This window comes from Bufo bufo, chromosome 1 (assembly GCF_905171765.1).
Source record: "Bufo bufo chromosome 1, aBufBuf1.1, whole genome shotgun sequence".
In the NCBI taxonomy this organism is placed as follows: Eukaryota; Metazoa; Chordata; class Amphibia; order Anura; family Bufonidae; genus Bufo; species Bufo bufo.
In genome coordinates, this window is record NC_053389.1 from 669,882,895 (window position 1) to 669,901,680 (window position 18,786).

An 18,786-nucleotide genomic window follows, 5' to 3' on the forward strand; every position below is an offset into this window, starting at 1 on the left:
TCATCCCAAGCGCACATGCAACACGTCAGCCAGTTTCATAGTTACAAATCTGCTGACAGATGCCCTTTAATACTGACAAGGTGCCATTTTAAAAAAAAAGGTTAGCGCTTATCTTTTGTCTTTTACCACGGATACGGTTTTCATAATAGCTGTAAAAATTAAAAGGCGGGAAATTTTTAATCAGAGAAGTTTTCCAAGTTTTTCTCCCCAAAATTGTGTAAAGGCAGGAAGTGTTATAATAAAAAAAACAAAAGACACCTTACTCACTGTCCAATCCCCCACCCCTCCAGCTCTGTTGCTTCAGTGGTCTCTACAAGTCTTCATTTCCAGCACATCAGCAATGGCATCCCCGACTACTCTACATGATTGCTGCAGCCAGTCAATAGCCTTAGCAGTTCCAAGGGGTAGTTGGGGACTTTATCACTGAGAGTCCGGCCCTGCACCAATGACATTACACGACTACCCTTTGTGACAGCTAAGGCCATTGATTGCTATAGCTCTTCCTGCCTTTGGCCAGTTTCGGAGGGTCTATTTAAGCCGTTGCTTATTATTTTTATTCTGATGCATTGATTGGAGCAATTTAATAATTGGGGCCGGTGGGTGTATGAAAGTGTTAATAATAAAATAGATCCACAACATATTCATGACTGTACACAGTATATGTTTAAAGTACTAAATAACAAGAGAATAACAAATCTGTCAACAGTTTCCAGGTCATGACTGGGCATCTTTGTCCATTGCACAAAGCAAGAACCAAATATTAAAAAAGTGGAAATCCCCCCCAGAAAAAGGAGTAATGAAGAGTTTACCTCGATGATAGATTTTGCATTTGCTGACTACAAGGCTAATAAACCTTACGGATAAAGCTTTACTTTAAGGACTGTGTAACTCCAGAATGCACTTAAGCCTTGCAATTGCACCATGAGCCAGTAACATACTGTATTAAAGAAGTACAGTAATACAATACTTTGCACTTTTCCTTGGGGCTTGCATTGTAGCAACTGATAAGCAATCTATTTTATTAAAATAGCATAAATGATACGGTGCCACAGGATGTGTCCTGCATCAACTTAGAAACAATGTGTGCTCTGATAGAATTAGGCCAGCTCATAAAATGAAAAGCATAACATAATAAATAAAATTCCAGAAACCTGAGCATGTGTACTACAGGTCTGCCCTCCTTCTGACTTTGCTGTTGATGTTGGCAGGCGGTGGGCTGCGATCGGCAGCTTGGGAGCAATGCCAAGGAAGACAATTGTGGAGTTTGTGCAGGAGATGGGTCAACATGCCGGCTGGTCAGAGGACAATCCAAAACACATCTCTCCACTGAAAAAAGTAAGTTCCTCATTAACTTTTTATCCTTATACTCTAGAAAATTGACAATCCCAAACTCTCTCTATTAGTGACTAATTATTATAGTTATAATATATACAGTATATATTATATAAATATATAAACTCTGCTGGTTTATGTGCTCCAGAAATACAGAAAGTAAGACTGTGGGACATATACATTTCATTTCCCAGTATATAACCCAAGATTTAGTCTGGTTTCACACACAGCATTATTTGGAAAAACTCCACTGCAGTTATTGATGCAGTTTTTTGAGCCAAAGCCAGAAGTGGGTGCAGCAGGAAGGAGAAGTCCTTCCTTTATATTTCCCCTTCTTTATGAAACCACTTCTGACTTTGGCAAAAAAAAAAAAACTGCATGAAAAATTGCCAAAGAACTGCGAGAAATGCTGAAGAGAAACCAGCCGTACGGATTTATAATATAAGAAGGCTTCAGAGGTTAAGGATTGGAGTAAGAAAGATGTAATAGTCATTTGCGCAATATAGCATTGCTCAACAGAGCCAGGATGGAGTGCCACATGGGCCATAAGCTACGTTCCTCACGTGGAACATGTCTTTCTGAATGTGAACTAGCTACGCTGTCTCTCAGTGTATAGGTGCTGACATTTATGAGATTTCTACTGCCAGTATATACATATACAGTGCTGCCCATAATTATTCATACCCCTGGCAAATTTTGACTTAAAGTTACTTTTATTCAAACAGCAAGTAATTTTTTGACGGGAAATGACATAGGTGTCTCCCAAAAGATAATAAGACGATGTACAAGAGGCATTATTGTGGGAAAAAAAAAATTTCTCAGCTTTTATTTACATTTGAGCAAAAAATACAAGATGTTCCGCACTGTGGAAAATCTCAGAGGACGTGGTCAGAAGCCAAAAGTGACACAAGTGCTGGCCAGGAGGATAGTTAGATAGGTGAAAAAGAATCCAAGGATCACCACCAAGGCCACCCTGGTGAATCTGGGCTCTGCTGGTGGCAATGTCTCAAGGCAGACAATCCAACGGACACTGCACAATGCAGACCAAGGAGGACGCCACTTCTCCAGATAAGGCAAACAAAAGCTCGCTTGGCCTTTGCAAAAGCTCATCTGGACAAAGAAGAAGACTTCTGGTCTTCTGTGTTATGGTCAGATGAAACCATGAAAAAAGAGCAATACATGAGGATTCTTAACGACAACATCAGGCAGTCTGCAGAGAAACCTGGCCTTGGGCACCAGTGGACATTTCAGCATGACAATGACCCAAAACACACAGCAAAAAAGGTGAAGAAATGGTTAGCAGACAACAACATTAACGTTTTGGACTGGCCCAGCCAGAGTCCAGACTTGAATCCAATTGAGAATCTGTGGAGGGAGCTAAAGATCAGGGTGATGGCAAGAAGACCCTCCAACCTGAAAGATTTGGAGCTCATTGCTAAAGATGAATGGGCAAAAATACCTGTGGAGACATGCAAAAAGCTGGTCTGCAATTATAGGAAGCGTTTGATTTCTGTAATAGCCAATAAAGGCTTTTCTATTGATTATTGAGAAGGGTATGAATAATTTTGGACTGAACACTTTTTGCTCAAATGTAAATAAAAGCTGAGAAATGTTTTTTTTTTTTTTTTCACAATAATGCCTCTTGTACATCGTCTTATTATCTTTTGGGAGACACCTATGTCATTTCCCGTCAAATTACTTGCTGGTTGAATAAAAGTAACTTTAAGTCAAAATTTGCCAGGGGTATGAATAATTATGGGCAGCACTGTATAGAGCACTCAGTAAAACACAGACAAATGGAGTTTAGAGTCTTGTAAAAAAAAATGGGAGAAAATGCTTTGCAAAATATCTGGAAAAGATAGAGGCATCAGAGAAAGACAGCATAGTAGTATAAGTTAAATAGGACCTGTCATCTCTCCTGACATGTCTGTTGTAGTAAATAATAGTGATGAGCGGCATAGGCAATATTCGTTTTCGCGATAGTAGTAAGTATTCCTATACAGCAGAAGTCTCATATTTTATTTATTTATTTATTTATTTATTATTTTTTTAGTAACTGGCCATGCAGCTCTATAGTGTAGTGGATACGATTCTTGGCTGTAATGTTGTGGTTTTAGGGTTGTGAGTTTGAATCCCACCCGAAACTTTTCAGAAATAGAGGCTATATATAGAGTCAGAGCAGGGACTCCTAAGCCGATCTAGAGTCCCGACACCCTCCCCTCTTCAGAGCTCGGGTTCTCCCATTGACTTCCATTGTGTTCGGGTGCTCTAGAGCACCAGAGCATCGGGAAGTGTTCTACACGAGCACTTTGGTGGTTGACCAACACTAATCAGCTACACTACATCACTATCTAACCTACACTGACTATCTCCCACTAACTATCGGTATTATATATATGAGCTGACTAACTATCTAATGTAGTTGGATAAGGAATAGGATCCAGATGAAAGCACAGAGCACAGCAATGTCACTGCTCTCTCTCTCAGAAATGCAAAAAACAGCAGAAAATGGCTGCTGGGGAGTATCTTATATAGTAAGGGAAGTTTTCTATTGGTTGCTAGGGATGTTGCTAAGCTCAGACAAAGATATTGCAGCCTTTTAATTGGCCCACAAGCAAGAAGGGAGGTTACTGATGAAAAGAAAATCTAGAATATTTGCGATTATGAATATATAGCACTATATTCTACTTCTCGAAGTGCCGATATTCGCGGTAAAAATTCGCGATTAGAATATTTGCGATCAACACTAGTAAATAATCATATTTACCATTAAATAACAGTGTTGGAGCATCTTTTCTTAAAAGGACACTAACTTTTTGCTTAACTTTGCATTAATTAATTGTACAAGCGACCACAAGAAACTTAGTAATATGTCTTATCAGAGATAAATGTTTAGTTCTCATGTTATCAGCTGTTTACCTTCCCCCTTTGCTAATTGCTTTCCATAAAAAAAAAAAGAAAAAGAAAAAAAGAGTTCAGCCTGCCATGCGAGTTGCAGAAATGTCGCTTGCCACGAAAATATGTACGACTTGTCCCACAACAATTTTAGCTAAGTTGCAGGCTAGTAGCTTGCTGCCCGTGATTTCAATTAAAGCAATTGGTAGAAAGGTCGTGGACGATGTGTTTCACAAAATCTGACACATCTAGATTTTTTGCGACTGTCCCATCGCAGTCGCAGCATGTTGCTTGTTGCATTGCAACATTATCAATAAACATTACATGAAATGTGCGACACATTTCACTGTGTAGACAAATTCTTAAACTCATCCAAGACAGCAGCAGCTCCACAGAAGGATAAGATCATACATGTCAATGCAAGTCTATGGAGAGGTTAGGGAAGGGAGTGAGCAGGAGCTGAATGAGACACACACAGAAAAGCATACTGCTGCAGATTTATGGGCTGTGATAGAAACCTCCCAAGTTCTTTATCCACAACCATACAGGTCAGTACTTCTCTGTAATGTCCTCCATGATTCTAGGGGTGCTAGTGAGTGAGTAAGAGATTAGGAAGCAGAATCTTCTCTGTTTTCTGTGTGCAGTGGTTTGCAGCTAGTCTCCACTGACCATCTCTGGGAGAACTGCAAACTAGACATTCAGCATTTAAAGAGAAAAACAGCTAAATATGTTTTTTTTTCCAATTTCACCACATTTGGAATTTTTTTCCAACCTCTCACTGCATCATATGCAATATTCAATGGTGCCATTCGAAAGTACAACTTGTCCCGCAAAAAACATCTCATATGGCTATGTGAACAAACAAAAAATAATTGTGGCTCTGGAAAGTCAGGGAGTTAAAAATAAAAACATAAAAATGGAAAACTGCTGCGTCATGAGGGGGTTAAATGGAATGTCAGAATATTATGTTAAAATATTTTATGATGTTATTTCAAATTTTCCATGTCAATATACACTGAACAAAAATATAAACGCAACACTTTCGGTTTTGCTCCCATTTTGCATGAGCTGAACTCAAATATCTGGAACAATTTTTACATACACAAAAGACCCATTACTCTCAAATATTGTTCACAAATCTGTCTAAGGGTCCATTCACACATCCGTATGTGTTTTGCGGATTCACCGATCCGCGGATCCGCAAACGACGGACACCAACAATGTGCGTTCCGCATTTTGGGAACCACACATCGCTGGCACTATAATAGAAAATGCCTAATCTTGTCCGCAATTGCAGACAAGAATAGGATATCTTTTATTTTTTTCGAGAACGGAATTGCGGACCCGGAAGTGCGAATCCGGAAATGCGGATCTGGACAGCACATAGAAATAGAAATGAATGCGTCCGCAATTCCGTTCCGCAAAATGCGGAACAGAGTTGCGGATGTGTGAATGAACCCTATAATCCAACCCACCTCACAGGTGTGGCATATCAAGGTGCTGATTAGACAGCATGAATATTGCACAGGTGTGCCTTAGACTTCCCACAATAAAAGGCCACTCTGAAACGTGCACATTTTTACCTTACTTGGGGGGGGGGGGGCAGAAAACCAGTCAGTATCTGGTGTGGCCACCATTTGCCTCACGCAGTGCAACACATCTCCTTCGCATAGAGTTGATCAGGTTCTCAATAGCTGTGCGAAGTTGCCGAATATTGGCAGGAACTGGAACACGCTGTCGTATGCGCCGATCCAGAGCATCCCAAACATGCTCAATGGGTGACATGTCCGGTGAGTATGCTGGCCATGCAAGAACTGGGATGTTTTGAGCTTCCAGGACTTGTGTACAGATCCTTGCAATATGGGGCCGTGCATTATCATGCTGCAACATGAGGTGATGGTCGTGGATGAATGGCACAACAATGGGCCTCAGGATCTCGTCACGGTATCGCTGTGCATTCAAAATGCCATCAATAAAATGCACCTGTGTTTGTTGTCCATAACATACGCCTGCCCATACCATAACCCCACGGCCACCATGGGCCACTCGATCCACAACGTTGACGTCAGCAAACCGCTCACCCACACGACGCCACACACGCTGTCTGCCATCTGCCCTGAACAGTGAAAAACGGGACTTATCCGTGAACAGGAAGCCTCTCCAACGTTCCAGACGCCATAGAATGTGAGCATTTGCCCACTCAAGTCGGTTACGAATACGACCTGCAGTCAGGTCCAGACCCCGATAGGGACGACGAGCATGCAGATGAGCTTCCCTGAGACTGTTTCTGACAATTTGTGCAGAAATTATTTGGTTATGCAAACCGATTGTTGCTGCAGCTGTCCGGGTGGCTGGTCTCAGACGATCATGGAGGTGAACATGCTGGATGTGGAGGTCCTGGGCTCGGGTCGTTACATGTGGTCTGCGGTTGTGAGGCCGGTTGGATGTACTGCCAAATTCTCTGAAACGCCTTTGGAGACGGCTTATGATAGAGAAATAAACATTCATTGCACGGGCAACAGCTCTAGTAGACATTCCTGCAGTCAGTATGCCGATTGCACGCTCCCTCAAACATTGCGACATCTGTGGCATTGTGCTGTGTGATCAAACTGCACATTTCAGAGTTGTCTATTATTGTGGGCAGTCTAAGGCACACCTGTGCAATATTAATGCTGTCTAATCAGCACCTTGATATGCCACACCTGTGAGGTGGGATGTATTATCTCGGCAAAGGAGAAGTGCTCACTAACACAGATTTAGACAGATTTGTGAACAATATTTGAGAGTAATGGGTCTTTTGTGTATGTAGAAAATGTTTCAGATCTTTGAGTTCAGCTCATGCAAAACGGGAGCAAAACCGAAAGTGTATATTGTATATTTTTGTTCAGTGTATTTAAACAAAAACCATAAATTCCTGCAGTTTGCGCACTGGCCACTAAGAATAATAATAGCCACCACTTCTTGATCTGTACAGATCACTTTACTGCAGTTACCTGCTTATCTGTCATCCTAATCCTGCCTGTAATGTTATCACCTCTGTGTATAGATAAGACAGGATCCTCCATTCACAATAGGTGATTGTCAAAGCTTATCTTTTCTTTCCTTGTACAATGACTTCTGCACAGGTCACAGAACATGCCCAGAAGACTCTCCCAAAGAAGTCAATGAGGTCCCCTTCAGTCCATTGTGTCTATGGCCTGTTGGGCTGCCGTAAAGCAATTTTCTTAATACTTTCTAAATGCTGTTAAGAGCATCTAAGGCAAGATGGCTGCCTCCGTAATCATGTTCAGGAAATAGAATAGAAAATCTTCAATCAGAAAAATAAAAACTATCGGGTTTTAACTGGCAGATACAGTGTTTGGTGACACATTTACTTTAAAAGACTATCCATGGTCTGAAGGTATATAGGTCTCAAATATGTGGAGGGCTGAGCTTTCAATTTCCACTGGGAAGAATGGAATTGACATGTTCCGTATGCCATATGGATAGTTTAGAGGATCTTTCACAAATATTGATAAAGTGACATTAATGATTCCTTGGGTGGAACCATCTGCTTATCCAAAAACCCTGTGGTTAGGGTATACATCAGGAGTCAATTGTCTCCTGTCTACACATCTGTAGCTGTAGTTGCAATAGTCATACATTAGACCAGGAAGAAGATAGAAGGAATTACACTGTCCAATAATAAAACATGTGGCTTGTTAGACAACCGGTGAGGTGCCACAGAGATCTCACAGTTCATTGCTCATGCCATACTTTACTGTAGATCAGATTATTTTCCTGCTAAGTTCATTTTTCTTCAATATCTTGGTGTTGAAGTCATAGAAGCCTGGACCATGCACTGTGTATGACTCCTTAGGGATGGCGAGAGTGGAATTAAAACGATGGAAGTGCCAAGACTTTTCCTAAAAGTAAAGAATTAATTCAATGACCAAATCTGTAACACTTTGAAAATTGGACGTTTGGCAGCCTTGTACTAATAACCAGTAGTGAGAAAAAAATCAACACGTCTGGGACCTCCATACTCTTCTGTATTGTGAAGCTCAGAATTCCACACCAGTAAAGTCAGATATTGAGTATCAGCAGAAGTTCTGCCGTGGCTCTGTTCACACTACTATTAGGCAACGGTCCGTCTAGTTTCCATTGCAATAATAGATGATGTCAGTGGGATCTATAAGGATCAGTTAGGATTCCTTTCACAACAGACATGTTATAGCTGTCAAGGTTTCTGCTAAACTCTACAAGTGCCAACCACAATGCTTTCATAGCTGTGCCAGCCACATGTTCCTTTGACAGGGCTAGCAACTGTACATGTAAATGACTGAGGGGATCACCAGGACTTTAAGGATCTCGCCTGCTATAATCAGCTCTACCACGCCTTTTGTGTATTTTTGGATATCCTTTGAAAGTTAATATTTCCAGAAGACAATAAGAGACGTCATTGTAGTTCATCAGTGTGACATCTGGATACCCTGACCCATCATTAGAAGGTCACATAAAAGGATCCTCTCTTGCAGTAATGGCATTGAAGGAAATGAGACGGTCCCCTATAGACAGTTCAGTATTGTAGCATGAGCAGGATTTCCTTCCCATTGCAGAAGAGGAATAATTTATAGGCGGCAGCACAAAGACTATGACAGCCAAACACATGCTTAGACATCCTGTTGCACCCAACAGTAGAAAAACTCACAACTATGGGTGTGTGAAAATTTAGGATATCATTAACTATGATTTTTGAATAATAACTTTTGGTTGTATGGTGCTGTACTGTCTGCCACTCATATTTCTAAATTAGATTGAAACAGGGGACTTTGATCATGAAAGGATGGCAATTATTAAAGGCGAGGCTATTCTGTATTTATGAAATGTCAAGTGCCAGAGGCCCAAGGCAGACCTTCGGGACATGATTAAAACAGGACACGGCAGTAAGCAGGTAGGCAAAAGTGGTAGCACTACCACAGAACCAAGTGCACCGGCAGACCAGAGGCAAAACCCCGAGAGCAGAAAACCAGTGAGCCCCGTTCTTGACAGACCCCCAAGTGGTGGGGATGAACTGGGCCGCAGCAAGCACCAGCGGAAACGGACAAAGGCAAAAGATTCACATTAGCCTTATGTTTGCCTTCAACGGGCTATAAATGTAACTGCACCTAACTGGCACAGTTACATCTATACAGTCATGAAATTACTAACGGCCCTTTGAAGACAACCATAAGGCTGATGTGGTCCTTGGCAAAAATGAGTTTGACACCCCTGGCCTATTAGAATCTGCTGGAATAGCAAGTTGCAACGAAATGAGCTTGTGCATGCCATTACTAGACATGATATTTAGTGTGTTGTTTTGTAGATAGGATCAATAGCTATTGGATATGACAAATATTACACACATACACTCAGGGTCGGACTGGGTGTGAAATTCAGCCCTGGAATTTTAAAACTCGCAGGCCCATCTGCTGTGCGTGAGGGTGAAATATGTTTGTGTGTGCCCGCCCCTCCCCCACCTCAGTGCTAATGGCATATTTCTGTGGACATTATATTCTGCACTACCAAAAATACAGGAGAATACAGCACTACATTCTATACATTCTGTTTCTTCCAGTGATGTATGCAGACTGCCATAACGAAATCTTTGAACCATGTCTCATTTCTACAAAGTTTACTACACAGACATCTTAGGCTCCTAGACTCCTGACTTTTCCAACCCCCCCCCCCCCCCCCCCCCGTGCCCCAACAGTGTTATTCTGCTGCTACCCTCATTACTGTGCCTGCTGTGCTCCCAAATGCCCATAGACACTATACAGATAGCCCCCCCACATACTAAAGTCCCACCAATTATAGTTCCCTCGCAGAGTGCCTAAAGTGCCTGTTAGTAGTAATGCCCTCCATATTGTGCCCAATAATAATCATTCCCCTACAGAACCCCCACTATTAATAAAACTTACCAAAGTGCCCCCAGTAGTCCTCTAAAGTGTCCCCAGTGATAATAAGGCCACCTAAAGTGCCCCCAGAAGTTATAAGTCCTCTAAAGTGTCCCCAGTGATAATAAGGCCACCTAAAGTGCCTCCAGTAGTAATAAGGCCCCCTAAAGTACCCTTATTAGTAATAAGGATCCCTGAAGTGCCCCCTGTAGTAATATGGTCCTCTAAAGTACTCCCAATTGTAATAAGGTCACGAAAGCATCCCCACTGATAATAAGGCTTTTAAAGTGCCCCAGTAGCAATAAGGCCCCTAAGTGCCCTCAGTAGTAACGGGGCCCCATGACATGCACCCTGTAGAAACCCTATTAGTAATAAGGCCATGTAGAGTGTCCCCAGTAGTTATAATTTCCTTTATAGAGTCCACCTAGTTATAATGTCCCTCTGTATTGCCCTCAGTAGTTATAATGTTCCCCTATATTACCCTTGATAGTTATAATGTCTGCTTGTCGTGCCCCAAGAAGTTATAATGTCCCTTTGTATTGCCGCAGTTAGTTATAATGTTCCCTGTATTGTCCCAAGTAGTTATAATGTCCAAATGTTGTGCCCCCAGTAGTTTTAATGCCCCCCTCTATCGCCCCTAGGTATTTCTAAAGTCTTGTCATGCCCCCAGTAGTTGTATTGTCCTAGTAGTTCTATTGTCCACCTCCTGTATTGCTCCAAAAGTGACAGAAAAAAAGCAAACCACGTCATCGAAACTACTGGAGATCCGGTGCAGGAGGTCACAATAATGTTGTCATTTCGTGACCGCCTGCACTACCTCATGAAAGTGAACAGTGGGGCTGGGAACCACTGGTTCCCGTGCTACACCCCACTATTCAACTGTTTTACCCCATTCTAAGCATGGCAATAAAGTTGAATTTGCAGTAGGACACAAATTTTGAGGTCCTGGGCAAAACATCAGGGACCAAAGACTCAAAAGTCTTGGCCTAGTGATGCCCGATGGGCAGTCCAACACTGAATGCACATGTTAAATAGTCATGCCATTAATCGTGATAATGAGTCCTGATCTCTTATTTATGGGCTGGGGGTTTCCCTCACCCACTAGCAGTGATTGAGAGTCTTGTACGTGTATGTATCCACTTATGTTATCATAGTACTATTTTATAAAGGCAGTACAGTAGGCTGCCCAGCATCCCTTCAACTGTAATATGATGTCTACAAAGTTTATTGTGTAAAAGACCCATTTTTCATATATTTGGTGTCATTACTACAAAATTGTGCAGCTTTAGATACGAATAGGAGTAAATGCAGAACTAATGTGGAGGGAATGGCTAATGTGCGGAGCAGTAAAGTCAATAATCAAATTGATTGATAAATTCCAAAAGAGGGACAAGTGAGGGACAAAGAGCGCAGGGTATTTTGGTGAAATATAGAGAAGAGATCTTAGGTGAAGTATGTGCCCCCTGTACAGAAGTGGAAGCAAGATGCGACCATCTCATCCCACATTTATGATGATAATCCTGACCCACAATAAACAGAACCTTGTACCGTCTTCCACTATAAGGATTCCCTTTTATAGCCTTTCTTTAGAATAGCTTCCATCTGTAACCATGTGTAGAATCTTACATCAGCTCGAAAACATGACATGAGTCAGGCAGCCGTGGTGCTCTGCATGGTTGTGTGCGGTGATAAGTTTGATAAATACCCGTCTGTGTATTCATACAGCTCCAGAGAGCTCCATACCGCAAATACACACCTTGTCAAATAAAATACTTTTTGTGTTTTGTTCAATGTGACATATGAAGTGATTGTTACAATTACCTTGTCTGGGACTTCCAGTGTATCTATACGTAATGCCCAATGCATGAACATGTGCAAATGTTCCCGCTAACATCAGAACATGTGGCATGCTTCTATACAGCGTGCAAGGAGAGAGCCTGTGTAAAAGAACTAGATCCTGTTCACATCTGGACAGAGGCTCTGAGTAAAACAGAAAAATAAAATGGAGCTGTTCTCATCTGATGTCCAAGGGGCAGCTCATCCTGGCACATGTAAAGATCAGAACAGGACATGTAATACTGCCGTACTGTAAAGAGACGCTACTAAACAACCAATCACATATTGTCAGTGTGTGGCATTGTACAGTATATTGATTGTGACCATTGTATATTGGGAATATTGTAACCTGAGGCTACTGTAACATTTAAAACCATTGTGTGAATGTAAATATATATATATATATATATATATATATATATGTGTGTCATGAACCAGCGGGTGTGAACCCACTGTGCCACGTGTCCTACCTCCTCTAAGGGCGTTGTCTAAGTGAACTTCTCGATCTTCACAGTACCCCTGTTGGTAGGGATAGACTTTCCTGAGGGGAACACCAGGTCGCTACCATTTGAGGAGGATTGGCACACGAGGCAGCTGGTCCAGGCAGACCAGGAGGTACCTGAGAAAGGTACCAGAGGTACAGGCGTTGTCAGCAGGCTGAGTCGTCACCAGGAGCAACAGTGCAGGACCGAAAGATGAGGCACAGGCGAAGTCAAACAGGCAACAGTTCAGGGCAGGCAATCCGGATCGGCAAAAGGAGAGTCAAGACAAGCAGGCAGGGATCAAACGGGTAGCAGAATCCAGGAACACAAGTACGAGTCAGGAACACAGGAACACAAGCGGATATCAGGAACCTTAGTAGGACACAAGGACCTTGACACTGAGGCATCTGGGAAGGGGGCTGCGCCACTTATATATGTGCAGGAGGGCTAGGATTGATTGGTGAGGTCACATGATCAAACCCATAAAACACAGGCAGTGACGTGCGCCGGCCCTTAAGGAGATGCTGCAGGAAACAAGCAGTAAGCATGCTGTGGCCAGGACTGAAAGGAAACACTGGTAGTAGATCACCGCTGAACACGGCGCCAAGGACCGCGGCGGTAAGCAGGGGAACAGCTATATATATTATATCTACAGGGTGAGGCAAAAGCCTGGACACATCCTTTTAACTGGTGAAATTAATTGAAAATTAATTTCCAGTGTTTGAAAGTACACTGCTCAAAAAAATAAAGGGAACACTTAAACAACACAATGTAACTCCAAGTCAATCCCACTTCTGTGAAATCAAACTGTCCACTTAGGAAGCAACACTGAGTGACAATCAATTTCACATGCTGTTGTGCAAATGGGATAGACAACAGATGGAAATTATAGGCAATTAGCAAGACACCCCCAATAAAGGAGTGGCTCTGCAGGTGGTAACCACAGACCACTTCTCAGTTCCTATGCTTCCTGGCTGATGTTTTGGTCACTTTTGAATACTGGTGGTGCTTTCACTCTAGTGGTAGCATGAGACGGAGTCTACAACCCACACAAGTGGCTCAGGTAGTGCAGCTTATCCAGGATGGCACATCAATGCGAGCTGTGTCAAGAAGGTTTGCTGTGTCTGTCAGCGTAGTGTCCAGAGCATGGAGGCGCTACCAGGAGACAGGCCAGTACATCAGGAGACGTGGAGGAGGCCATAGGAGGGCAACAACCCAGCAGCAGGACCGCTACCTCCGCCTTTGTGCAAGGAGGAACAGGAGGAGCACTGTGTCACGGCCATGCCCATGACCGTGACTCCTTTACCGCAAGCGGTTGCCTGCGGTTTTGTATGGGCGTTCAACCACTGGTGAGGGCCGCTTGTCTGTGGCCTCACTTGTGGTTGCCGCAGGCAACCAGTGTTGTTTTTAGCAGCAGAGCAGCCTGAGCGTCGCTAGGTAGCTTGCTGCCCTGGCATGCGGTCACACCTAGCAACCTTTTGTTAGGTGTGTGTGTTGTGTGCACTGTGTGGTATGTTATTGTGTGCACTTTCCCTTTATGTATGTGTGTTTTCCCTTCTGTGGCATTGGAAGGGTTAACTTCCTTCCCAGTGTGTGTGTGATGTCACTGGGTGTGTCCAACCTTTGGGTGTGGCCACTTTGGCCTATATATACCCTCTCTCTAGCAGGGCTCAGTAGGTTGCTTCAGTCTTGCTAGCTGAGGCAGCCTCCTGTGCTTTCCATTCCTCTGTGAGAGCCACCACTGTGGTCATAAGTTTAAGTTTATGTTTATGTCTTCTTGTATGTCATGTTGTATGTGATGTTCTGTTGGGACCTTCCTTGTTACTTTGTGCAGTTTACGGTTCTGGATTCCTGTTGCACAGGGATCCAGTCAGCAAGGCTGTGGCAGGTTGGTGGAACTTCTAGTTCGCCTGCCATACCCGTAAAGCTGTTTGTGTTCCCCTTTTTCCCAACAGCTTGGCCAGTGAGACTCCTGCTCCTCCGCGTCTAGGAGGAGTAGGTCGTCTTACCCTGACTCCTAGCGCAGGGACCGGACGGAGGGTGAGTTAGGGATCCGAGGTTCCTGCGCATGGGTCCTCCTACCTTTAAGGTCGGCCCATGCAGTTAGGAGTTAGGGTCAGGGTAGGGACGCTGTTAGGAGATGACCTGCTCCCTATCCTGGCCGAGTAGGCCAACAGCATCTGGCATCGCACGGCTGAGGATTTCCCCCATCCTCAGCCGTGACACACTGCCAGAGCCCTGCAAAATGACCTCCAGCAGGCCACAAATGTGCATGTGTCTGCTCAAACGGTCAGAAACAGACTCCATGAGGGTGATATGAGGGCCCAACGTCCACAGGTGGGGGTTGTGCTTACAGCCCAACACCGTGCAGGACGTTTGGCATTTGCCAGAGAACACCAAGATTGGCAAATTCGCCACTGGCGCCCTGTGCTCTTCACAGATGAAAGCAGGTTCACACTGAGCACATGTGACAGACGTGACAGAGTCTGGAGACGCCGTGGAGAACGTTCTGCTGCCTGCAACATCCTCCAGCATGACCGGTTTGGCATTGGGTCAATAATGGTGTGGGGTGGCATTTCTTTGGAGGGCCGCACAGCCCTCCATGTGCTCGCCAGAGGTAGCCTGACTGCCATTAGGTACCGAGATGAGATCCTCAGACCCCTTGTGAGACCATATGCTGGTGCGGTTGGCCCTGGGTTCCTCCTAATGCAAGACAATGCTAGACCTCATGTGGCTGGAGTGTGTCAGCAGTTCCTGCAAGACGAAGGCATTGATGCTATGGACTGGCCCGCCCGTTCCCCAGACCTGAATCCAATTGAGCACATCTGGGACATCATGTCTCGCTCTATCCACCAACGTCATGTTGCACCACAGACTGTCCAGGAGTTTGCAGATGCTTTAGTCCAGGTCTGGGAGGAGTTCCTTTATGAGACCGTCCGCCACCTCATCAGGAGCATGCACAGGCGTTGTAGGGAGGTCATACAGGCACGTGGAGGCCACACACACTACTGAGCCTCATTTTGACTTGTTTTAAGGACATTACATCAAAGTTGGATCAGCCTGTAGAGTGTTTTTCCACTTTAATTTTGAGTGTGACTCCAAATCCAGACCTCCATGGGTGGAAAAATTTGATTTCCATTTTTTTATTTTTGTGTGATTTTGTTGTCAGCACATTCAACTATGTAAAGAACAAAGTATTTCAGAAGAATATTTAATTAATTTAGATCTAGGATGTGTTATTTTTGTGTTCCCTTTATTTTTTTGAGCAGTGTATTTATTGAGAGGAAGAATGCATTACTTAATGGAGGAAATGTTTTTGGCTGCCATTTTGAAATCCACCATAATGAATTTAGCTCAGGTTTTTCCAATGGAAAGGGGGTCATGTGATATATCAGTATGGGCTACAATGTACTCAGAAACACACTGGAAGTGTCAGTTTTGACCTGTATTTTACCTGTGAGTGAAGTCAACGTTTACTAAAGTGCTTTACATGGCATATGGTGTCCACCTCTTGCCTCACCCTGTATATATAACCACAAATTCTCACTTAGTCCTGTGATTCCTGTATCTCTTTGTGCACAGTCTCTGTGCCTGAGGTTGCACAGCCAAGACAAGTTATCATACAGCACTGACCTAAAATGTACGACAAATGACATTTAAATTAGGCAGTATACTGTGTAAAAAATTGGAATTGTTTTGGTCCAATAGATTATGTGTCGTCGAGAAGAGGCTAAAAATTCATGACATCATCTTGACAAATTACATCTGCAAAAAGTTTGCTGACTGATATAGAGAGAAAAGACAAGAACTTACCATGACGTCATCCTCTTTCAGATCCTTTTAAGCTTATGAGGTCAATAAAATTGGGAAAATGGTGGGACTTAGCCTTTTTCTTTGGCTGAAAGACATCAGAGACCTTGTCTTACTGCTCTGACCACACTATTCCCAAGCCCCAACCCTTTGAACACATCAGCCAAATCACAGAAAAGCCAAGATGTGGAAGGTCTTAAGATTGTTTTAATAGCTTGAAGAAGTGCTTGTAGGCTAGTATATTTCTCATATCTAGGTTTAGTGACAAAGGAACATTCATGAGGTATTGATAGAAAAGCCTGGACCCCAATGTGTCAGTCTCTGCTCCCAGCAGAAAGTTGGCCACGCATACATATGATACTGTGAGCAATTAGGTTAAATTGTGGTTCAAGAATAAGGTGGGATTATTTGATTACCTCTTAATAAACATTGCTGTAAACCTTTTGGATCTTTTGACTCTAAAGCAGATATGCCTGAAATGGTGAAGTATCACTGTGTCTTGGCACTTAGGAGACACTGAATTAAAAATATATACAAAAAAACTTCATTTGAGCCCATAGATACATGGGTGCCAAGATTTATATTGCCAGTATATTATTTCATTTACAATTTATTTGATATCTTTCATTGAATGCCAAGGTTGCCATCACTAAGTGGCATATTTATGAACAAGACTCTGACCATGAAGGTTTGGTCTGTGGGCACTCAAACCTGGATTTTGTACAGGTCTAGTTCCAGAACAAAAAATATAAGCATGATGTGCTTAAGTTAATTATGCAAATCCCACAGTGAAATACAAGTACTGTACATGTCAAAGGTGGTAGTCTGGCATCCCAGAATTACCTAATGTTGTGTATTTCTTCCCAAGCAAAATATATCTATAACCAAGTGTTGTGTATCTCTAGGTGTAGGTCTGTGAAGATTAGGATCACTCACTTGCAAGTTTTTTTGCTGGAAGCTCTACAGTAATAAATTGATAGTAAGCTTGGAAAGCTTGAACAGTCCTGGGTGGTTGAAAGTGGTTTAAGTTAGCAGTTCTGAAAAATATTTGGCCCAATATATCTTTGTAGTGGCAGAGTTCCACCTAGGACTGGCACGCAGAAGGTGAACTTGACTTTTTGACTTTAACTGAATGCGCTTGTTTGTGAAAAGCAAGCAGCATGTCACGGGCCCCAGGCTTGAGATCCATATCCAGTGATACTGAGCAGATGAAAAGCAGTTCTGCAGCATTTCAACAATTTCTTCTTTGAATAAGCTCTTATCCAGGAGGGCAAAAGCTTAAAGCTATCCTTTTAAACATGCCTTGGAACAATTCTCAGATGTAGGCCAAAACCAGAATCTTTTCCATAAGAAAGACAGCTGTTTCAGGGTTTTTGTCCCTTGTCAGTGTAGGGCAAGGTACTGGTTTAGCTGGGTGAGAGACCTTTCATATGGGTCTGAGGGAATTGTCGTTCTCTTTGTGGCATAAGGGGTCAAAGACATCTTTACACAGCCATACCACTAATCTGCCTTGCAATGGTGAGGGGCAAAAACCTTATAACAGTTGTCTGCAGAGGGGTGTCTTTTTCTTAGGGAAAAGGTTATGGTTTTGGCTTATGTACGAGTTGTGTTCCAAGGCCTGTTTAAAGGGACAGACATTGACTTATAGGGTAGCCATCCAAAAGGTGGCACTTGACAGCCAGCTTTTGTCCTCCTGGATAAGAACTTATTTACATTTCCTTTTTTGCTATGCCATCTTGACAGTCTTCACAAATAAAAACATAGGTGGAGATTTATCAAAACCATTGTAAAGGAAAACTGACTTAATTGCTCATAGCAACCAATGAGATTGATCCTTTAATTTTCCAAAGGAACTCTGAAAAATGATATATGGAATCTGATTGGTTGTTATGGGTATCTAAGCCAGTTTCCCCTTACACCAGTTTTGATAAATCTAGGTTCTCTTGGTCAGTTGTTCATGGTTGACACAGTGGGAGTGAAATGCAGTATTTGGCATTCAGTAGTGGAACTGTCATTTTTCAACTGTTTTGCCAAAAACATGAGCCAGTCTTCGCAGGATCTGAGCACTTTAATACACTGTATAGAATAATCTTATAATAAGTAAAAGCTCTGTGCCTTATGAACATATTTAGATCACCTTGTTCACCCAAAAAGTTGGATAAAATTGATTAAAAAGCCTTAGATACCCCAAAATACCAATGTAAACTACAGTTTGCCTTATAAGAAACTTGCCAAAAATATAAAAATTTCGTGGGTGTCAGCAAATGGTGATGCAAAGATTTTTTATTGTTTTAAAAGTAGTAAAACAAAAAAAGGATACAAATTTGGTATCATTATAATCATATTGACCCGCAGAATAAGGACATCATGACATTTTTAGCGCATAATGAATGCTGTAATATCAAAATCCAATTTTTTCAGTTTTTACCCCACAAGGAATTTTTCTCATTTTCCATTATAAGAAATGGTAAATTAAATGGAGCCATTGCAAATACAACTTGTCCCGGAAAAAATAA

At 42.6% G+C, this 18,786-nt stretch overlaps 1 protein-coding gene across 2 annotated transcripts in view; it reads left to right on the plus strand.

The window, feature by feature from the left end:
- The window catches only part of ADAMTSL3 (ADAMTS like 3), a 538,572-nt gene that overhangs the window by 331,027 nt on the left and 188,759 nt on the right, over nucleotides 1-18,786 (plus strand). Inside the window, exon 7 of one of the 2 annotated variants that reach the window (XM_040414069.1) lies at nucleotides 1,209-1,335. In XM_040414069.1, coding sequence (XP_040270003.1) covers nucleotides 1,209-1,335 — 127 coding nt within the window. Of the gene's footprint in view, nucleotides 1-1,208; nucleotides 1,340-18,786 lie in introns of both variants that reach the window. The other variant, XM_040414070.1, reaches the window with a different exon arrangement.